The sequence below is a fragment of the Fukomys damarensis genome, unplaced genomic scaffold (assembly GCF_012274545.1).
Source record: "Fukomys damarensis isolate Sample0158 unplaced genomic scaffold, DMR_v1.0_HiC HiC_scaffold_39, whole genome shotgun sequence".
Classification (NCBI taxonomy): Eukaryota; Metazoa; Chordata; class Mammalia; order Rodentia; family Bathyergidae; genus Fukomys; species Fukomys damarensis.
This window is the reverse complement of record NW_022900951.1, coordinates 109,705,800-109,729,843: the sequence shown is the minus strand read 5'-3', so window position 1 is coordinate 109,729,843 and position 24,044 is coordinate 109,705,800. Positions and strand designations below refer to the sequence as shown.

Below are 24,044 nucleotides of genomic sequence, written 5' to 3'. Positions count from 1 at the left end.
TGGATCAATGATATGCTACAGTGAACATTGGTATACAAAAATCTTTTTTAGTCCGTACTTTGTAATATTCTGCTCCTATCCCTAGGTGCAGAATTGCTGGATCATCTGATAATGTCATGCTTAAATGACTGAAGAACTAAACTATTATATTTTCCATTTATAGTAATTCTTTTTAGAGCCATCTTTGTGACTGTGAAATTGTATCTCATTATGTGTTTGACTTGCATTTCACTAATGACTCTTGATGTTGAGCATTTTTTCATTGATTTTTTTTTTTTTGTGGTGCTGGGGATTGAACCCAAGGCCTAATGTGTACTAGGCAAGAACAGTATCACTGAGCTAAACCCTCAGCCACTCTTCATTTTTGAAGGCTAATTTTTCTGGATAAAGAATTCTTGGTTGACAGGGTGTTTTATTCAGTGTTTTAAATATGTGATCTCACTGCCTTCTGGTCTCCATGGTTTCTAAAGAAATTAGATGTCAATCTTATTGAAGATCACTTGTATGTGATGAATCTTCTCTCTCATGGCTTTCATGATTTTTTCATTGCCTTTGGCTTTCAACCATTTTGTTGATATATCTAGGTACTGGATCTCTTTGAATTTATCCTACTGGGTACTCATTGAGTTTCCTCAATTCAAGGATTAATGTTTTCCATGAAAATGGGAAAGTTTTTAGCCATCATGTCTTCATAGATTTGTGTGGCCTATTTCTTTCCTCTTTCTCAATTGTCAGTTATGTGTACATTGATATACTTGATGGTATTCTGCAGCGGTCTGAGGTTCTATTCACTTTTCTTTGTTCCTTTTGCTTTTCTTCACACTGAGTTATCTCAGTGCACATATACTTCTTTTGCCATCTTATATTGCTGTTGAGCCTTTCTACTGAACATTCATTCAGGTATTTTACTTTTCAACTCCAAAATTTATATTTTGGTGTTTTCCATAATTTCTGTTTCTTTATTGATTGTTTATTTAACAAGACATCATTATGAAATACTTCTTTTATTCTTTAAACATGGTTTCCTTTAATTTGTTAAACATATTTAAAGTAGTTTGATTTAAAGTCTTTAGCCCAGTGGTAGAGCACTTACCTAGCATGCATAAAGCCCTTGGGTTGACCCCCAGCACCAAAAATAAATATTTTTTAAAAGTCTTTGTCTAATAACTCTACTCTATGCTTGTGCTTCCTCAGGTACACTTTCAACAGAAGATAGACAGACAGAGAGACTTGTTATTCTTTTTATAAAATCTCCACTTATCTATGAGGTAGCAGATGGATGCTTGTGAAATTATTTGATATTGGTTGGACCATTATACTTATAAAAACCACTGTTTTATATTTCATAGTTTCCAAATTGCTTATTTAGGTTTATTACATTTGCTACAAGAGGCAGCCTGGTGCTTTTGCCAGGGCAAAAAATATGTTTATTACTGTTTTACAAATGGGAAAGCTGAAGCTCCTATGCCAAGGGCTCTTTCCATGGTGGCATATGTGTTATGTATCTCCCTATCATTTACACTTAGCCCGATGACATTCATAACTTTCCTATGTTGTTTTATGTACAAAGTCAGTTTGGTCTCTTTCAATCTTTGTGTTTGATATTATTCCAGATAGTTACTAAAATAGGTTTAAAATTTTTGTAAAAGCTCTTGGAACATTTTTATTAAATTCTTCGTTTAAGCAAGCTAAGTAGAAGAACAGTCACATTCACCAAAACCCATAAATGTTTGGATATACTTCTGGCTCCCAAGAAAATTCTTCATTTGGGAGAAGTTCATTTTTAGTCAGGTTTGTTTTATATGCTCCCTCACTTCAGATGCTTTTTTTTCCTTTTAATGTCATGATTTTTAAGATGCAAAAACATTTTCTTTACAGTATAGGCAATTTGAGTTGAAGTTTGCAGACAGGAGAAGTTGACAGGTGCCAGTGCGAGATAAGTGCATGAACGTCCGAAGATACCTGTCTATACCTTAGTCTCTGTAATTTCCACTGCCAGTCAGTCCTTTGGGGATCATTCTCTCAGAAGGCCCCATTTAAGGGAAAAGCTTACCAGTGGGGAATCTTATCTAGAACCATTATTAGTCACTGTCAATAAGACAATCTGTAGTTTATTTCCTGCCCATAGTGTGCCCAGGCCCTGTGTAAAATTGTGTCCTCCTGATAGGCCATAAAAGGTAGGTGATATGATCTCCATCTGACAGACATGGAGATTAATGCTCAGAAATTTTATCATGAAAAACCGGGTCCTAAGTGAAATAAAGGATAAGTTCGGGCAGGGTGGAGGTTCTTGAATGGAAGAGGCAACCCAGTTGATGAGCGAATTGGCAGACCTTGGGGATTCTGTGAGGCCATTTGAGAAGACTGAGTACTCTGGAAAGTAGCTGTAGAGATCAACCTTGTCTAGTTGGAGACACTATTTCTTTGTTTTTTCCCCATCAGCTAGGCTGAGTGGAGAGAAGTGCTATAAATTATAAGGATGTAGAGACAAAAATGTAAGAAATAATAGACTCAGATAATTATTTTCCATAAAGCTAGAAAGTAAAATCTTACAAAGCAATACAGTGTTTGTGTGTGCTTCTTTAAGCAAGATAGTATTTCCAAGTGTACAGGTTTTATCTATATAAAAAAACTAAATCCTAAATGCTTCAAGTGAAGGCATTGTTTTCCCGGTTGAGTTAATGAAAAATAAATCTTATTTGTGGCTGGTATACCTAGAAATAAGAAACAGAAGTGAGACTGGGGTAGGGTGAGGTTAGGGACATGTTTTGGGTAGGAGAAGGACTTTATTAACAGCAACATTAGCCTTCACCAAACCCCTGTGGCCCTCTTCCAAAGATTACTTACTATGGCAATGAATTCTTTACTTTCCATTAATTAAAACATCTATATGAGTGACTACCTGTACATGTGAACTTGTTGGGGTCTCAGTCTCTCGGACATCAGGTGTCTAATAGTGATACTAGAATTTAGTTCCAACTTGGGCGTCACAATACACAGTTTCACTGATCATGGCACTGTATATGCTCTTGCTTCTGTCTGGAAACATGAAAACACGAGATGTTGACCATCTGAAATGTCAGGGTAGTCCCAAAATATAGTTGCTATTTAAAGATGTATAAATTATAACCCTCCCACCAAATTTAATCATGGTGGCAGCAACATACTTGAAGTTTCCATTTAGTTGAAAGCTGCCATGACTTAAGACTTCACCATTTATATTAATAAGATTGACCAAATACTTAAAGTCATGTAAGGAAAGTAGGAAGTGAAACGGCATGTTCAATTGAAGGCACATACAAGGGCCATAGAGTGATTACACCTTGCTAAGGTGCCTTTACCTAAAATTAGAGGAACAGATGAGTAGGAAGAAAAAAGTTTCTACATATTTTGGCTGATTTATTTATCCACATAATGAGAGATGAATGAAAACTTTGAAAAGTTGGAGGAGTTGATAGTTTGCATGTAGAAACTGCAAGTCCTCTTCATGCACTGAACTGGGGTTTTGTTTTGTTTTGTTTCATTTTGTTCTGTTTTTGAAAGATAAACAAAAAAATATTTTGAGCTGGTTTTATTCTACCACATTTCCACACCTACTAGAGAGTAACTCCTTGTCTACTATATATTGCTTGCTTGCTTTCTTTCCCTTTTTTTTTTTTGGACTGGGGATTGAACTCAGGACCTTGTGCTTGTGAGGCAGGCGGCAGCACCACTGAGCTAAATCCATCCCCGGCCCTACTATTTATTCTTAACAGCAGGTCAGGTTCTGTGGCTACCAGTTTTGCAGCCTGGAAGTTGGCTGCTCCATGCACCCTGGGGCCATATTATTCCTTCATTAACATGTCATCTGATCAAGTTTGGCTAAGAATGTAGGAAGAAGAACATTTCCACTTCTCAGATCAAAGTTCATTCTTCACCTCTTGAGTGCCCTTCTGTCTTTCGCATTTTACTCACCCTCAACTGATTCTCCTGTGCTATGTCCAAGGGTTAGGCGGAAATCTAGCATGACCCATAATGTGGTGGTTAGAGTGGAATGTCCATTTGATTTGCTTTGACACCACGGGGAAGTGGTGGAGCACACTGCTGAGTGTGTTTGGTGGGTCATGAACAACAGCCTTATGGTCTATATAGGGTCCCTTTTCCCTTCTCTCTGGTGTTTCTCCCCTGTTCTCCTTCCTTGCCACCATAAACTATGCAGCTTTGTGTTAGCAAGCCTTACCACTATATATTCCTGTCTTGAAGTTTGTTGACCATGGACTGAATCCTCTGTACCCTGAGCTAAATTAAACATCTCCTTTAAGTTGTGTGTTTCTGGTATTAATCATATCCCAGCAGTGAGAAACCTAATTAATACAACTGTTATTATAGTTGAAAAGCAGTGCAACAGATTGTCTGTGTGGGCTCTGTAATATGGGGGATTGGACCATAGTATCTCTCAAGTCCATTCTAAGTCACCACTCCTATTAATTCCCTTAGTAAGTTGTCGAGAATAATAATACTTCTGGGTGTTCAATATCTGCTTATCTCATACTACATGCCATCCTTTGATAAGTACCCTGTTTCTTACCCATCTGCTTTCCTGTTGCATCTACCTAGAGCATTCAGGTTGATTTCTTCAACAGTGAAAATTACCATAGCTATTGAATTATATTGAATGAGCACAATGTTCCAAATCTGTATATATTACTTATATAGAGTTAAATGGTAAGGGAGAGGAAAAGGGTTGTTTTTGAAGCGAGATGTTAATTGAATATGACCACAAAGAATCTCAGAGGATGGTGGAGAAGCCCATGTTAGAACTGGTCAAGACATTCTTACATACTGAGCTCAGTGGAACGAAACAAAGAAAGGTGGATCTATAATAAGTATGTGTTGGCCATAGCCTATTATAAGCTGCCCTTTCTCCCTCCCACACTAACATTCTCCCTCACTTGCCACTCTGTCACCACCATCACCACCAAATAATTTTGTGGGATAGGGAAGGGAGTCCAGGTAAGATAGCCAGCCAATCACATAAGTCCCAGGAACAAGCGAAATGTGCACACTGTATTCACCAGAGAGGCCCAACAGAGAAAATAATTCACCAAAATCTCCACAAACATATACTAGCCAAAATAGCACAAGATAGAGCTGTGCCCAACATTGAGTACAACTTAGCTGGGCTTGGTTACATAATGCTCTTCCCAGGCTCTGTGGTTAAATTCTAATAAGCTTCTTAGGAAAAACAAGGGGCCTGTCTGAGGAATGGATTCCTAGGCAGAACCAGCCAGGGAAATGATTGATGAGGTTTGGAATTCATGAATAAGAAGAAATGGTGAGAGAGTCCCAGATGGGAATGGAAATGTTTGTAGCAATATTAGAATACAGCTCTGTGCTTATTTCAGAGAAGTGAACTTAACCTGAGATAGGTTACCCCAAGGCTAATATAAAGATATACCTAAGCTAATATTCTGTTTTATGGATGACAAATAAGTGTTAAGGTCATTTAGAAAGGGCTAAATGGCCTTATTTTATGAATGTGAGTTTAAACAAATGTTAGGTAGAAATTATTTTATAAACATATAATCAACTCAGCAGAAAATTCTACTTGTAGAAAAAAAAACTTTCAAGAATATGATAAAACTGACTAAGCTAAATTGAAAGAATTCTTCCCAGTATCAATAATTAGTAGATGTAAAATGCGGGGGGTTTTGCTAAAAGAACTTCTAATATGAGACTCCAACAAAATAGTGAATAATTGTGATGTGTAATGGCCAAGCATGAGTTGAAATAGAGTGTTCAAGTATATGCTTTAAAATGGTGTCTTAAGCAGTTAATAAAAATCAGGACTCAAATTACTTTCCTATTGGAGAATCCCAGCAGTTCCTTTTCACATTTCTTCATCCCCTGTTTAACTAAACCATTCAAATCACTTATGGAACAGAAAGGAAAACTCTTCTACAAGGAAGGGCATCGTTTGGTGGCTGCAGTCCATAACTCGGCTTGTCAACGGTCTTCCTAAGATTCCAGTGTTCTAGTTGTCTTCTGTGACCAAAGTGTCACAAAACCTACACGTGGTATATTCAAAGAGTCAATCATTTTTAACATCTTAAATTCCATATTTACCAAACAAAGCACTATTTTCACGTGTTCAAGTTTTTCGTATTTAAAAGTATTATCTGAGCTTTTCTGAAGTTAATTTTCACTTAATGAATGAGGCTAAAAAGTATACAAGAACACCATTTTTTGGCATTTCTGGAGCATTTGTTATTTGTTTGTTGGTTTGTTTTTTTGGTACCAGGAACTGAACCCAGGACCTTGCATTTGCGAGGCATGCAGCAGAACCACTGAACTAAATCCCTGGCCCAAACAATGAAATCTTTTTTGGGGGGTACCAGGGATCGATCTCAGGACCTTGCATTTGCGAGGCACATGTGGTACCACTGAGCTAAATCCCATCCCCACTTTTTGGCATTTCTATTTCAGCCTTTGATGATATGTGATTGGATGTGAATAATGTCATAATTTTACTCATGTTTCCTGTGACCGTCTATTTTCCCCCTTAGGATTTCAAAGCTAAAAACTTAGAAAGCCAGCAGGTTTGAAACTCTCTGACCTGCAAAGAAACTGGAAAGTCACAGGCAGGTACTTGTTAACCTACCTGAAACATGCTTAAAATTTTATATTTTTCAAAGAGCATATCAGAAAAAGAAAGCTGTTTTCACTGCAAAGCTCTTGATAAATCCCAGTGTGTACCTGGTCTTCAAAGGAAAGAAGTGTTGGTCAGAGAGATCTAGAGGCATCTTACTAATAATATTCAGCAGGCCCGAGGCCTTCTTGGAGAAGAGTGAACCATTGTCCCCCACTCACTGAGGTTGACTCTTCAAGCCCAATGTGGATGGCATGGCTCCTGTGGTTCATACATGGGTTATTTTTAGAGGCAAGAATTCTTGTTTCCCAAAAGCATAACCACAAGTTGTCTATCTGGAAAGAATAAAATTTCTGCACTGGACAATAGTAAACACTCAGATCATGTCTCTATAACCTCGGTTCCCTGAGAAAATATGTAGTATCTTGGTATACACTCACTCTGGGACCCTCACCCTCTGTCAGTGGGCTTATCTTACTGAGGCAATCCCTTTGGAAACGAAGCAGTGCTGTGGGATCTCACAGATGTCTTTGAAGCAGGTTTTCCTTTGAGAGGAAAAGTTGTATTTTATCCTTGTTCCTTTTTGCAGTGGTTTAAAATTGACTTAGGGACAAAAATGCCAGAAATCTTCAACAAAGGGGAGAGCAAGGATCAGAGGGAAATTGGACTTGGTGGCCTGCCAAGGGAACCTTTCTGTGTTTGCACTTTGCTGCCACACCTGGCCAATCTCCTGATCTGGCTAGCTTCTTGGGGCTAGGCCAGTTTTGGCTCCAGCCTTATAACTACAGCATTCTGGGGCTTTTAGTCCTTAAAATGGGATTTATTCAAGTAAGGCTGGAGACCCTCAAGGAGGGCATTACAGAACCCAGAAATGGCACACACATGCAGACTAACCTAGTAAAGCAAGTACTTAGCTGGCAGGGAGCTTAGAAGAGGCCCACTGCATGGCCTTGGGAATCCCATTCAGGGCCATATCCTTTTGGGTTAATTGGTTCGTTTGCTATAAAAGATCAGTTTTCTGCCTTTCTCTTTGACTCTATCTCACTTTGTCAAGGGAGCAGGCTCCATAACCTGGACTGAAGTATGGAGCCTGCCTGTTAGGGCAGCCCAATAAAGTGAATGATGGCAGTCAAGCACTCAGTCTCTCTGTGCCTCTGTCTAGCTGTCTAGGCTATATATCCAGGGCTTCCTGGCAAGAATCAGCTGTTACCATACCAGGGTATGTCAGACCACAGTCAGGGAAACAGAGGATGGAAGAAATTAAAAGTGGATGAAAAAATGGCTCATTTCATTTGATAACCCACTGGTTTGTTCATTTCTCCTAGTTGCCATGCATATCCTGAGCACTGACTATGCACCAAGCACTGTGCTAGGCCATGACCTTTCTAAGTTAATGCTGGAATGTAAGGTCCCTCTTTTATGGCCCCACTCCAAACCCTAACAAACCTTACTCTAGTTAGTCTTTTACAAGTTTTCAGACTGAAAAGTGAACACATTGCCTCAAATCTCTCCCCATTCCAATTTCCTGCTTTTGCAAAATGAGGCTACTAGTACTTTTCCTGCAGCCTCACATGGGTCCTGAGTGGATCAATTGAGAAAACAGGTAAGGAGGTGCTTTCAATTATTAAAATAATAAATGCTAGCCAGGGATAGAGGCAAATGGCTATAATTCCAGCACTATGTGAAGCGCAGGCAGGTGGATCACACGTGGGAGCCCAACCCAGGTAATTTAGTAACTTAGTGATTACCTGTCTCAAAATAAAGAAGGAATACATTTTTAAAAACAGCTGGGAATATACCTCACCGGGGCCCTGAGTTCAATTCTGAGTACTGCTTAACTAATTAATTAATTAATTTTTAAAATGCTAATAGTAATGACGAAAGGACTGAGGTTTATTAATGGCTTACAGGGTTCCACAGAATTAGTCCTATCTAGTATTTTAACTAATACCAAACATTCAAAGTTTGTTCTGTTTGCAAGTGCAAGTTTTATGAATAACACAGCTACTACTACATAATATTACCATTTTATTGTGTGGACATGGTGTGCCATATATGAAAGCTTAGTGCTTTCCATGAAATTCCTCATTTTGTCCCCTCAGTTATACAGTGTAGGAGTTAGGTAGAAATATGACTTTTACTAGTCTTATTTAAATAGGAAACGTAAAGCTCAGAGAGGCTAAAAGATACCTTGTCTACAGTGACAAGGCCAGTAAGTGATAAAGTCTAGATTTGAATCCAGGTTTTCTACATTATGAGGTTTTGACCAACATAGTCTGCCTTTTCTTCTGAAAGACTGTACCTTTCTAAGCTACAAGCTGAGTATCCCCAATCTGAAAATCTGAGATTTAGAATGCGCTAAAATCCAAAATTTTTTGAGTGTCAGTATGACACAGTGGAAAACTCCACACCATGACTTACTATATAAACACTATAAAATTGCCTTTAGGCTATATGTATAAGTTATACATGACACGTGAATGGGTTTCATATTTAAACTTGTGCCCCATCCCCAAGATATCTCAATATATGTATATATATATTCTAAAATCCAAAAACTCTGAATTTCTAAGTGCTCAGGTTTGCAAGCATTTCAGATGAGGAAAACCCAACCTGGCTTGGTCATATTGTTGGAAAATTTCTACTTTGATGTGGTGCATGCCATCCTAAAACTACAAAGAATCATTTCTACCACTGGAAAAGGAGACTTACCCAAATGGTTTAAATTCCATACTCAAGTTTTCTGCTTTCACATCTGGGTCTCTTTCACTGCCAGGCATTTATTTAATTAGGAGACTTATTTTCATAGGCTTCAGCATCACCTTCATAACATAAGCAATACTCCCGGAAGTTGGAAGTGGTGGATAAAGCAGGTGCTGTGGATAAGGGCTCAGGCAAGAGTGTCTGTGGGTGCACGGCACTGTGCTGATCCCATGCGCAAGCATAGCCACTAGTGAGTAGGTCTCTCTGCATCTTGTTACATCTCTGCAGGCATCCTTGGTTCACAGACCCTTAATCTTTTTTTTTTTTTTTTGGTACCAGGAATCGAACTCGGGCCTTTGCACTTGCAAGGCAGGCAGCAAAACCACTGAGCTAAATTCCCAGCCCTTCAGACCCTTGATCTTACTAGCAACATCCAGAAGGGTTTTCTCAGATGCTCCCCATTCCCCCTGGGCTTCTCTGTGGGGCCACAATGCAATGCAAGACCATGGAGTGTTAACTTGTTTTGCCTTACAAGGCATTCATAACAAGCTCCTCATGTCTGTTACTGTGGGGTGGCTGCTCCTCCTTACTCCTCAAAATCATCGACATTGTCTTAAGCAGCAGAGCGAACGTCCAAGAACAAGGCAATGTGCTCAATGGTATATGTGCATACACTGTACTAGACACTGGTAATCAAAACCAACCATTATTCGTTCTGTTAGTCTACTAGAGATGCAACAGGGAACTATAAAATTAATTTCAAACAATGGGAACTTGTACAAAAGAAAAGGTCCATGGAACTTTGAATGGTGCTGTTTAAGACTTCATTGACCCTGTGTAGTTAATAAATAATATTATTCTCCATTTGACAGATGAGGAAACTGAGGTTAAATGACTTTCCCAAAATCACAGAGCTCATAATTAAGCTAAGTAGAAATTTAAATGCATGCTGGTCTGATTCCAGAGCTCACACTCTTAACTGCTCTACATTAGTGCCTCCTCAGTGTATGAAGTACATATATAGCCATTAATTCCAGCCCTATACATTTGGGTTCTGGCTTCATCTCAAATACAAGTTGCAAATGTTTCCAATTAGTTGTGGCTGCGGTTTGGTGTATTTGTTAAAAGAAAGTGTACATGCAAAGCAGAGGTCACATGCTAGGCCTTGTGGATATGCACAACATATAAAAAATAATGGCATTCCGAAAGACCTTGGATTCATTGGAGTCCCCACATTTGTTTCCCATTAATGCTACTCAAATACAAACAGTAAAGCATGTGTTTACATTGCTGTGGACATGGAAAGCCAGGCCCCCAAAGCATTCCTTGCAGGTTGTATAAGGCTGAGCATCCAAATTGTTCAAAATCAGTTTTGTAAGCCCAGCTTAATAGCTTTAAAATGTAACCTGGATTCCACATATTAAAAAATGCCTACAGTGGATGTGTGAGTAGCCAAGAGAGACAAAACCGGCTAAATCCTCAAAGTATGTACCAAGCCCCTTATTTGCAGTATCTATTTTGTTACTTATCCTTCATTTTTTAAAATGCTAAAGAGCTTAAAAGTCAAGAAAGCTCTTAGCTGTGTACCAGCAATAATGGAATTTTTCATTGTATCCTATCCGGCTGTCTGAAGCATTTCAAAACAAACCCATGTACAATGAGATAGTTTGGTTACTTAAGACATTGTAGATGGCAAGGCTGGGGAAAACAAGCAGGAGGCATCCATTGTCCCTAGGTGCCTGATGCTTATCTCCGCCTCCCTACCCACCCACCCAACAGTGAAAGCCTTTCCTATCAACTCATCGTTTCTGCTTAGCATCTGAGAAAATGAGATTAGATTGGAAATTATCTGCAATAAAGACAAGATGGCAAAAATGTGAAAGAAAGACCCCAATTAGTTGATGTCTTTACTTAAATCATGTTTTCCTTGAAGAGTTCTGGACTTGAGGGAGAAGATGTTATTTTTAATATGTTTATTACTTACTCTTTGACTTGGCTGAGTCATACCCGCTCCCTAAGCCTCAGTGTTTTCCCTCAATGTGGGAAATGAGGATGACAGTCTTCCCCATGACACAGGTAGAGGCTAAGGCTTGAGGACAATGTGAGCAAACATATGCTGGACCCCAGCACAGTGTGAGGCCAAAAAGGTTCATATCTTTGCAATTGGTGTCATGACAAGAGGTCCAGTATTTTTGCCTTACAAACAGATCATGATTGGTGCTGTCTGTCACTGGCCTAATTTCTCATTTTTGATTCTCTGACAAGAAGATATCCTTTGATTCTCTGGGCTTTTGGAAGCCAAGCATGAGATGCGCTTTGGCCAAGTCATGTTTTCCATTGTTGCAGTCCTTTTTTTGTTTGTTTGTTTTTTGTTGTTGTTGTTGTTTTTTGGTACCAGGGATTGAACTCAGGACCTTGTGCTTATGAGGCAGGGGCAGAACCACTGAGCTAAATCCCCGGCCGTGCAGTGCCCTTTTAATGTCTTGGATATAGCTCTACAAATCTAAAACTGCTATATTCTAAAAAGTGTTTTTCTCTTCACTGCGTTCTCAATTTTCTTAATTATTTCTGACTTATTTTGTTTTTATCACACAATCCTGAGTACCTGTACCAAAGTTAGCTTTAAATGTTTCCCTTTCTAATTAATTAAATGAAGTCAGCCTCCTTTACACAAGGATATTTTCACTAACTACAAAGACAAACCTAAGGGAAAAGAAAATCATTAGAATGCATTTACTTTTTTTTAAAAAGTACAAAAACCATGTAATAAGGATTCCAACATGCATGGTGGTAAGATGACTTGTTTCCAAAGATTGTTTCAGAGGGTTCTGGAAAGTGGATTAACGCTGGAGAAGCCTTTCTTAAAATGTGGTCTGTGGTTCACATACAGTAAGTTGGAAGGACAGATCTAGCTAAAAAATGAAGTTTTTATACTCACTCCCAGACCTAGTAAACCAGAACTCTGTGTGTGAGGCCTGGGAGCCATTTTATTTATTTGTATTAGAAATCAAACTAAGGGACTTGTACATTCTAAATACCTATGCTACCACTGAGCTAAACCCCCATCCCAGCAAGCCTCATTTTTAACTAGCTTCCTAGATTATTCTCATAGAAATTGTAGACTCACTCCCATAGTATAAAAGTACAGTGTGTGAAAATCCCCTGGGATATTAACCTTATAAGGAAATAATCTGAATATATATGTTTTATGGCTTGTGTCTAGTTGTCCCCTCCAAGCCTCATGTAGTCATGGGTAGGGCTTTTCATAGCTGGCTGGATCTAGGATGTGTGATACTAGGATTAAGGGTATGTGGTACTAAATTGGTCCACTGATTGGCTCAGCATAGTTCTGGATATGGATAATGGGAAGGCCCACCCTGGGTGTGGGTGGCACCACCCAAAATGTGGATAGCCTGAAAGGGATTAAAAGGGAGAGGCAGGCTTGCTGCTTGCTTCTTCCTTCCTTCTGCCTGCCTTGCCGTGTCATAGACTGTTTTTTCTCTTCAATGTCCCGCTGCCCTGCCACCCTGCCTTGGAGCCACCTGGCTATAGACTGAAACCTCTACAAACTGTGAGCTAAGTAAACCTTTCCTCCTTTAACTTTGGGTGTCAGGTAATTTGTTTCAGCAAGGAGAAAAGTGACTAGGACACCCAGTGACCTAACTTTCTCCCACTAAGCAAACCTCCTAATACACCACCTTCCAGTAGGGACAGAAACTGGTGACCAAGCTTTCAATACATGAGCCTTTATGGAGGATTGAGCATTTAAGATCCCAGTTATACCATATGTGATACTTACATATTTAAAATATTAGATTCTAAAATGTAAATTGATTGTATGCTTAGGCATCTGTGTCTTAGTGGCTATAAGAGCTGCACAAGGGTTAATGGCTATTGTAAATTCTGAGTTATGTTGAAGGCAAGAGAAGAAAGAAGAAATAAAAATGAGCAAGATGCCATATTTATAGGTACTAATTCACCAAGATGATTAAAAGTATATATCACAGATGTATTAAAAATTAAAATAAAATAATAAAAAATAAAGTGTTGGATTGTGAAAAGCTTTGTCTACCCTTGCTGTATGGAAAGCATTGCCTGACAAAGATGTCAGGTTTGCACATTGCTGTGGGGAGAGTGGAGTGAAATCGTCAGACTTGTGCTTTCATAAGATACTTGACATTGAAAATCATTATTCTGAGACTTAGCTTTTTAAAAAACTAACAGGATACTGTCCTTTGAAAATGGTAAACAGTTCATCAAAAGTATTAGGCCCCAAAAGTTACCTGCTTTTGTGTGCAAGGCCCTCATCATTTTCCTTTTATAAAGCAAGTGTTCAGTCTGAAAGACATTGTGAAGAGGGAGAGAGGGAACAATAAGGTCAATATTGTGAATTGCAATTAGCTGATTAGGTTTCTGGGCTAAATTCCAGGCTGTGCTAATTCCTTAGTCCTTGCTGGCAATCTACTTTGACCTATTACCTTTCTTTTAACACTCTGGAGCTTCAGTCTCTTCTCTTAAGATTTTTGCTCTAATAATAGCTTTCTAGGTTTTGGATTTGTTTTGTTAATATGTGAGGGTTAGACTAATCAGCAGCTGTCTGTGTAAAATGGTTTAAAAGTATATTATAATCCTTCTTCAATGCTGGAGTTGTCTCTAAAATGGGAGTAATTTAAGACGTAAAGAAGTAACCTCACTGGCAGAATTTTAAAGGGTTTTTTTTTTAATTGCACTTTGTTTTAAACTGAGCCACCAGAGAATACTGGGGGCATTGTACATAATGTTGGAAAACGGTCTCTTAAAGATTAGCTACAGGTCTTAGCCGGGGCCGTCCAGAAGGGTTTAGCTATTCATTCACAAGTTCTTCCATAATTAATCTGGGCTTTGGATTTCTCCTTTTTCATGAGGTTGTGGAAGTAGCTTTTAAAGAATTAAAGATACCATGCCACCTCATTTTGCTTCAGTTCAGTAGCACATTTATCAAATGACTACTGTATTTCAGACATGCCTTTAAATGCTGTGAGATTCAATGATATATGAGATGCTGTCCTTGAGCAGCTCACAGTCTGCTGGTAGAGAAAAGTCATATATATAATTAGGTTATACCAGGTTGCATACAAAAAGTGGCATTAGGGGGTAGAGATAAAAGCCATAGTGGTGGGAGTGGGGTCTACCAAGAAGACTTTAATAAGGACATAGTGTTTGAACTTGGCTTGAAAGTTTAGAGAGCTTTCAATAGAAATGAAAAACAGCTCATAGTATGTTCTGAGGTAATATTTACTAGAGACATTAACAAAAGGCTTAGATGTGAGATGTGCTTGAGAAATAGCAAGTCCACTACCCTAGCAAACCACAAATTGCCCTTCTGTAAAAAATTCTAATTCAAGTAGTGTGACATGTACAAAGGATGCATTATTGAAAATCAACATCAAATGCTCATGTCAAAATCAGTTTTCCAGAAGAAATAATGGTGAGAAAGGAGATTGGGGATTTTGGTGAAACTGAAGTGATGTTATCAGCTGGTCTTACACTTCTCAAAAAATAGTTTGTGAACCCTCGGAGTCCATGAAACAGAAATCAATTATGCAATTAATCAACAAGGTCAAAACTCTTTGCATAATACCAAAATATTACTTGTCTCTTCTGATGTCTTGATATTTGCACCAGTGGTACAAGAGCAGTGACTGTTGACGCTGCTGTATGAATCCAGGCAGTGGCAGCAAAATGTACTAGTAGTCGTAATCATCACTGGCATGCATTTGCGGAAAAACAAAAGGCAGTTTCACTGAAGGCTGTCATTGCCGAAGCTGTAAAAATGTTATTAATTTTATTAAATATCAACCCTTGAGTATGATTTTTAATATTCTGTTATTAGACGAGAAGTATACTTACTGGATTTATGCTGCAAAATGTGTGTCAACATATGTCGCAGAGGAAAGCACTTGTGAGAGCACTGGGTGAGCCAAACCCGCCTCTTTTTTCATTTTGACTTGAGAGAATGACTGACAAACTATGGTGCTGCAGACTTGAGTACATGCTAGACACTTTCTTGGAAAGGAACAAAGAGAGCCTGTCAGCTCAAGGAAAACAACTGGTAGTATTTACTGCTAATGATAAAATCCTAGCTTTCAAGAGAAAACTAAAAATTTTGAAAACTCACATCTGCCACCATGAGCTTTGGAGCATCCGAATACTGAGACTTTTCTGATGAAATCAGAGGTGATATTTAATGAATGAGATTTTTTTCATGCCGTATAATAAAAGGTGTCACCATTTGGAGGACATGCATAGCTCAGTGTGACTCATTATTTTCCACATGATCCATGCAGGATGATATAAAATGAGTAAAAGGCCAACTCAAATTTCAAAACATACCAAAAGATTTTAAGGTAACGGCATGAAACATTAATTGATACGGTTTCATATTGCACGTCACAACCACTTATTGAACTTCTGGTATGTGGGGGATATCCACAATTATGGGAAAATGTGACTAAAATGCTACTCTCTTTTCCCACTACATATTTGTGGGAGGCTGGATTTTCTGTGAATGTTTCACCCAAAACGACACATCACAACAGACTAAATGGAGAAGCAGATATGGTAATTTCATCTATTTTATATTAAGCTGGACATTAAAAAGATTTGCCAAAATATAAAACAGTGCCACTCTGCCAGGGATTTAGCTCAGCGGTTCGGTGGCCTGCCTTGCAAGCGCAAGGACCCGAGTTCGATCCCCAGTACCAAACAAAAAAACAAACAAAAAAAAAACCAGTCCCACTCTTCCTATAAATTGTTTTCTGTCTAGGAAAATATACTAATTTTTCATTTTAAAATGTTTATGGTAATAGATCATAGATTTATTATTATGTTTAAATGAGCTATAAATGAATTATTTTAATATTTTCTCAGAAGTTTGGAGATGATAAATGTTGATAGATAAAACTTGTACAAATAAAAGTTCTCTGGGACTCTCAGTAAAACTTTAAAGGAGTCTTGGTAGAGTATATAGTTAGCATACACAGAGCCCTGGATTCAATCCCTGGTGCCAAGAATGAAATAAAATGAAGGAGTCCTGAGGTCAAAGTTTGAGAGCCAGTAGTCTAGCTTATTGTAGCCTACATCAGTATGCTATGAAGTTTGATATGTGGGATGATGGGATAGAGGGAATGGCAGAGTTAGAGACGGGGAGAAGTGTTAGAGTGGCAAGGTGGAGATGGTGTTGGAATAGAAATGGTAAGGAGGTAGGCTTCTCCAACACCATTAAACATTGTTGGCCAGAAAAGAACTCTTTCTTTGCCTTAAAAAATTACCTGCAGAGCCACATTTCTCTATGACATAGAGCTTTTTCTAAGTAGCTCTCAGGACAGCAGCTAAATCACAGGTGGAAAACAAACATAAAAGCATACTTCACAGTGACAATAAATAGAGAAAACAGAAACCATAGACACAAAAGCATGCTACTGTATGCAGTAATTTTTTTCTGGCTACCTTTTCCACAATTACAATAATCTCAGTTTCTTTGTATCCAGCAGCTTTTGATGGCTGTTATTTAAGAAAGAGGAGAGAGTGGGACTGAGATTTAGAACTAGAAGAGAAAGATGGGACAAAAGCTAAAGTAGGAGCATGGGATATTAAAATGAAGGTTTAGGAAGAGGTGTTGAGGAAAAAGAAAATGGAGTGTGATGGTAGCCTTCAGGGATCATCCACACTACAGTCTGGGTCTCTGGATCAGTGGGGAGGTAGGGGTCCCATAAAATTAGGAACGCATTGACCTAACCATAAGGACTGAAAAGCCAGGCACTACAGAATAAGACAAATATGTCTCTTAGTAAGCATATAGTCTACAGTAAAACAAAATGAATTTTAAAGCATTTTTCTGAAATTGTGGAAGGAAATGTTTCAAACTTCTGACTTTAGGTATGCTGGAGATAAGTGAGTGGGGGGATTTGTGGTTTGAGGCATTTTGCCTGTCTTCTGCGTTACCCTGAAAACCTGCATCTGAATGTAGCCATACAAGAAACAGAACTTGTAATTGACAATGGGAAATCACCTGAAATTTTAAAGAAATAAATTACATTATCCTTTATTTTTAAAAAAGTTTTTCTACTATTTAAGACCTAGGATGTGAGACTTATAAGGACTCATTTTAAGTGCACAAAACGGTACTGTTAGTACTTGGATTTGGCAAGAAGCATTTATTATCTTAACTTAGTGTAAGTATGATCCTCAGGGACTTTTGTAGGGATCTTTTCTGATCTTGCTGAGCTCCTAGCCTACACGTATGCTTTGCTGATTATTTTTGAAGTTCCTCATCAGTGTGTTCTCCTGCCATAGAGACTTTCAAAAATCAAGATTCCATGATACGGGAGGACCTCGTGTGATGTACAGTGCGGCTCCTGTGTGAGGTAGAGGGAAGCATCAGAGGCTCAAGTTGAGTGCTGTGCAAGTCTCCAGGAGTATGAAATGCTAAAGAGCACAAGCAGTTTATACCTATTGAAATTTTACAATGATTTTCGAAGCCTCTGTGTGATTTATTCAATATATTTTACTGCCTCCAGCTAGCAATACTCTATTCTAGACCTATGTGAGAAATCTGAGGGGCCTCTGCATTTCTGGTTATTTTCTTTCAGCTCCTGAGAACCATGTCTGTGCCCAAAGGTAAAGCTCTGGATAAAAACCTGGATGAGGAAGGGTTTGAAAGTGGAGACTGTGGCGACGATGAAGATGAATGCATCGGAGGCTCTGGTGATGGAGTGACGAAAGTGAAGAATCAGCTCCGCTTCCTTGCAGGTAACTGATCATGCTAGCTCACAGCTAAGCTAAAAATGGTGGTGTTCAGGAATTAAAATTCAATTGAATCTGCTCTCTATACCTCCCCTCAAATCATTGCAGCATGCAATATCATCAGTTCTGCGAATGACTACACTAGAAAAGTGAAGCTTTCAGGTTGCCTTTTTTAAAACTCTGGCCTTGAGTAGGTTAAAAAGGTAACTTCCTGTCTTTCATTGTCTAAAATGAGCTGACCTAATCAGTTGGCTCTGTTCCCATTAGACATTTCCTTGGTTCTTCTCAGTTAGAAAAAGAAATGCAACCTTAGGAGTCTTATGGAAACCAGTAATAGGATGACTTTCAAAGGAAGAGACATAAGCTGACCCTCTCTTCTTTGAAAATCACATTGGTTTTGTTTTCTTTCTCACAAGCTGCGACATGTTACTGCAGAGCTACAAGAAACAACAATAACAACAGAAAAAATAGCTCAGGGCTCCTGGGATCAAGAAGGCAAACCAAAAAGCCCCTCACATTTCTGTTACATATCACAGTTTACAGACTTTTCATATAGATAAACATTATCCCATTTTACAGGTAAGAAAACTGGGGTTCAGAGAAGCAATGAGGTTTCCCTAAATGAAAGATTTGAAAGTCCAACTGGGGTCCTGAGACTTCCAGTGTGGTGTTCTCTGCTCTGCAGTACAGTTTTCTCCCTGAATCCCTCCATCACCCAATCTCTGGAATGCTATACGTGCCCCTAGTTTCCTTCCAGTCCCATTCCTTTACTAGCTCTTCTTAATCCTACACTGAAACTGGCTGTCCTCCAGAGATGTCTTCTTAAACCGCTGTCTTTTCCTTCTTCTCCAGAGAAAATGCAGAAATGCAGATCTTATCCACACTCCTTCTTCTGACTTTTTTTTATTTCTCAAGTCCTATTTTTCTCATTGCAGGAAAAGAAAACTAACATAAAATCTATCCTCTTAATAAATTTTATGAGCATGCTACAGTATTTTTAATTCTAGGCACAATGTCATACTGTAATCAGGTCTTTAGAACTTACTTATAACTGGAACTTTATACCTATTGATTAGCAACTCTTCATTTTCCCTCCTCTGCCCCCTGCAATCATTTTACTTCTGGCTTCTATGAATTGTTTGCTTTTGGAGACTTCATATAAACTAGAATCGAGCAGTATTTGCCCTTCTACAATTGGCTTATTGCACTTAGTGTACTGTCCTCAAGCTTCCTCCATGTGTAGCATAGAGCAGGATTTCCTTCATTTTTAAGGCAGAACAATATTCTATTATATGTAAATACCACAGTTTCCTTATCTGTTCATTCATTGATAGACACTGGGGTTATCTTGTTTACCTCTTGACTATTGTGTATGATGCTATCATGAATAGTATTATACCACTATAGGGATAACTTAGAAAATCATTACCACTAGTCTGGACTGCTCACCTGAGCCACCATCTCACATCTCCAGCTGCCTGCTAAGCACTGTGGTCTGGCTTCCTCACCATTAGCCTCAGCTTGTTGTATCATAAGTCAGATATATTGACTGGCCCTCTCAATCTGGTTGTCCCTTAATATCTTTACTTTTGTAACACTACGATCATTCTCCCAGTGTCTGAAGCTTACACTAAAGTCATCTTTGATTCTTTCTTCTCCTTTCCCTCATATGCAATTGGTCCCCAAATCCTTGTTGATTCTTTCTCTGCTATTTTTTGTACTTCTGTCACTGCTTCTTTTCTGTCCCCTGCCCCCATTGCCCAGCATATGCTATTGTGATCATATCCTAAGTGGTCTCCAGGCTTCTAGGCTAAGGCAGGAGTATGAAACCCTTAGGCTAGCAGATTAGAGAACAAAGAATCAGAGACCCGGACAGAAGATTCCATCAATTCATCATGCACAGATGCCAGGTTAATCTTTCTAAAGCATCTCATACCTCTCCCAAGCTCAGCTGCCTTCATCCTGTCCCCAGTGCCTTGAGGATTAAGCTCAGATTCTTAGCGGAGTTCTTAGAGAGCTTTCTGGTCTAGCCTAAACTACCCTTCTGGCTTTATTTTCTACCGTTAACCCCATAGGAACTCTCCACTTTGGTTTTGTTTTTTTAAAACAGTATTTATACTCTGTGAACCTGGAAACATTGCCCATGTTTATTTCTATATACATACTTCTCTTTTCTTTCTTCTTAAATAGTACTTGTCATTCAGAATGCAATTGAAGTATGATGCAGTGAAAAGGAAATAGGTCTGGGGGTAGAGCAAACCTGTGTTTGAATTCTGACTCTAGCTCTTATGAATTAGTATGATCTAGAACAAGTTTATTAATCTCCTCTCTAAGACTCCATTCCCTCATCGGATCAAATGGGGGTCATAACCCTAACTTCATAGGACTGTTGCGGGATTAAATCAGGTTTTAATTTATAAAGAAATTTATAAAGCATCTTGCCCAGTATCTGGCACAGTCTACATGCTCCGGAATTGCTTGTTTGCCTCTGTGAAATCTTTCCAACCATCTCAATCCATAGTTTTCTCTATCTCCTGAATTACTAAAACAAATTCTGCCAATGCTTCCACAAATTGTTTTGCAGTGACTCCCAGGTTTCATGTAGCATAAAATGATCACCCAGAATCTGGCATCCTAGTAGAAGTATGTTGATGAAACATTAAAAAGTAAGAATAATCGAAGCTAATATTTATATGACACATTCAGTGATCCAAACGCTATGCCAGAACTTGCAGGCATTGTCTCCTACTGCACTATCTCATATTTCACAGCATCACCCTGAATCGTGGTTATTCTTCTCATTTCACACCCGGTGAAACTGCTACTGGAAGAGGGAGAGGGACTTGCCTAACACCATGAAATCATAAGGGCAGAATCAGAATTCAGAGCCAGGTTTCAGAGGTCTCTCCCTAAACAAGTCTACTAAGACTTTTCTTTCTCTGTTCATCAATATTGTCATAAAAAGACTGAAGTCAGCTTTATATCTTCGTACCATGGGTTGAGCATTCCTACTCTGAAAATCGGGAATCCAAAATATTGTTAAACCCAACACTTTTTGATTGCTGAGATGGTGCTCAGAAAGATTTAGATCTTGGAAAATCTCAGATTTTGAATTTTTGGGTTAGGGGTTCTCAACCAGTAATGTCTTTACAAATATTCCAAAATCTATAAAAACTCCAAAGTGTGCAACACTTCTGGTCCTAAGCATTTTGAATGAAAGATGCTCAACCTATACCTATAAAAAGTTATGGTTATCTGAAGGTTTCCCAGACAATTCACCAAAATATTAACAAGTCCCAGCGGTGATCCCCAGGACACATCATTGTTCATACTTGTTCAGAAAAGTCCTTCTCTGTTCCTACTCATGATTCCCTATCCATTTCAAAACACTGTTGTGTAATTCCATAAGTTAACTGCTTAAAACAGTGTTTGATATGGGACCTTGTCAAGGGCCTTTTCAGAATCTATAAATAAATTACATCCTGGGTTTCCTTTTGTCCGCATGCCTACTTATCTTCTCAAAGAACTCTAATCAATTTGTTAGGCATGTTTAACCCTGCGTGGTGTACAAACTGTAAAACATTATACAAAAGGTGGTTAATTTAATTTACAGGAAAGATGATACCATGCCTCTATTACCTTTGTCTAACATCATCAGTGAACCTACCTGCCTACAGTTCTTTCAGTCCCCCATAAAATGTGCCTCATGGTAAAGAGAGTCATTGCCAATTTGCCAGACTTATGGCACAACAGTTATTTGGCATGACAAACTCTGCATTTTGGTCAGCAGTTACATAATTTTACCCAAAATCTGGGTGGATGCCATCAGGTCCTGGTGATTCATCAACTTCCGTTTACTTAGTCAACTTGAGTTAGAACATCACGTGCATCTACCACCATTTCATTTAACACTCCAAATTGCCTCCTCCAAATGACAACTCAGGAACAACGAGCACAGCTCAGATTATGTTCAGACTCTCTTGTGTCTTCCTTTTATGCCTATACTGGGTCTTTGGCACAATTGTGAATCAGAATGCTACTAAAGCTTTTAATAGTTTTCCAAGCTCTCTGATTATATTCACTTTTAAAGCTCTTTGTATCAAAGTTACCCATGTGTTGTCTTTTCCACAACCATTATTTCTAAATTTAAAATAAAATGTGTAGGATCTCCCTTCTTTCTGCTTGTTGAATTTAATTTTTGATGAGATTGCCATTCCCTGATGTCTAACCCATGGTTATGTCTTCGTCTGAACATTTCACTTCTTAGAACCAAGGATAGCACATTTCCCTTTTGTCAGGTGTTTCAGTCCATTTGTGCTGCTACAAAAAATATCTTAGACTGGGTAATTTATAAATAATAGAATTGAATTTTGCACAGTTTGTATAGCTAAGAAGCCCAAGATCAAAGTTCCAGCATTTGGTGTCTGATGGAGGCCTTTTGGCTGTATCCTCACTTGGCCAAAGGGCCAAATGCTATGACCTTATCTGGTACATAAAATGGGAAGGTAGAAATGGCCTACCTAGTACTTTCCAGCCCTTTTAGAAGGAAAGAATCCACTGCATGATGACAGAGCGCTCATAGCCTCCTGAGTCCTACTTAATATTGTTGCATTGGGAAGTAAGTTTCATCATGAATTTTGAAGGGGCCCCACATTCAAAGAAGTGAGTTATTTTTCCCACTTCCATATCTAAAAACTACAAACAATACTATTTTGTAGGATTGTGGAGATTAAAGTAAATAATCCATGAAGAGCATTTAGCACAATACCTTACACCTAGTAAGCACTCCAAAAATAATAACTGCTATTAAAGTTACTGGTCTGTTATCACTCCTGCTAATAAATTGCTAGAGCCTATAGGTGTAAATTAGAACTGTCATAGGTATTTCTTTCTTTTTTGTTTTGGTAATGTGGATCAAACACAGGACTTTGCACTTGCAAAGCAGGTGGCAGAACCACTGAGCTAAATGCCCAGCCTGAGGTATTTATTTCTTAAAGACCAATGAAAGGCAAATAAAACCAGGTAAACAACCTTCAACAATATCTTCTCACCCCTTGCTACTCCGACTTGGGTCTATGGACCAGTAGCATTTGTATAATTTTAGAGTTTGTTAAAAATGCAGAATCTCAGTCCCCACCTAAGATTTGGGGGGAGAGGGAGTAATGTGGCCTTCAGTTTGAACTACATCCCCAGTCCTTTTTATTTATTTTTTTATTTTATCACTAAATTGTCCAGGCTGGGTTTGAAATTGCAATCCTCCCATCTCAGCCCCCCTCCTCCAAAATGCTGTGATTGCACGCATGAGCCACCACACCTGGCCAGGAAATATTTTTTAAGCCATAATTTTTATTTTCTATTTATTGTTTAATTTTTTACTGGATTAAGTGTACAGTGTCAAGTCATGCCCTCATAAATGTGGGAGCAACAACTTTGTATTGATAAATTAATTAATGGGTTGGTCTGGTGAAAAAGGCAAAGCCAATGGAGGGAACTTTATGATAGGCCTTTCATCACGGGTGACATCTGTGAGATATTAATGATTTAGAACAAATCATGTTGCCTGCTGAAAAATGAGTCCAAATCTTATAAAGGAATGAAATGTCCTGCGGGGGTTTATGGGAAAGATGTTGAGTTTTGTGCAGAGCTGAAAATATAGTAGATACAGTTATATATTTATATGGTAACAAATCCGGGAGTTAATTGTGGCAAATTTCCCAAAATATGTCCAGAGTTTGAATAACATAGTTCCACTCCCTTTGCATTATTCAGAAATCCACCATTCAGATCTTTGATAATTACATTGCACATTGTTTCTCATTAAGTAGTCCACTCCTGGAACTCTTAGGCAAGACCTTGCAGTGGCTCCTTCCAAACTTATTTATTGAAATTATAATCCTTCAAGCATGTGACCTCAGTGTAAGAGGACCCC

The 24,044-nt window shown here is 38.6% G+C and overlaps 1 protein-coding gene across 1 annotated transcript in view; it reads left to right on the top strand.

The window, feature by feature from the left end:
• Gpc3 (glypican 3) overlaps positions 1-24,044 on the top strand; it is a 452,065-nt gene that overhangs the window by 384,816 nt on the left and 43,205 nt on the right. The window contains exon 7 of the mRNA XM_010614296.2: positions 17,962-18,121. Within this exon, the coding sequence (XP_010612598.1) occupies positions 17,962-18,121 (160 nt within the window). The remainder of the gene's footprint in view (positions 1-17,961; positions 18,122-24,044) is intronic.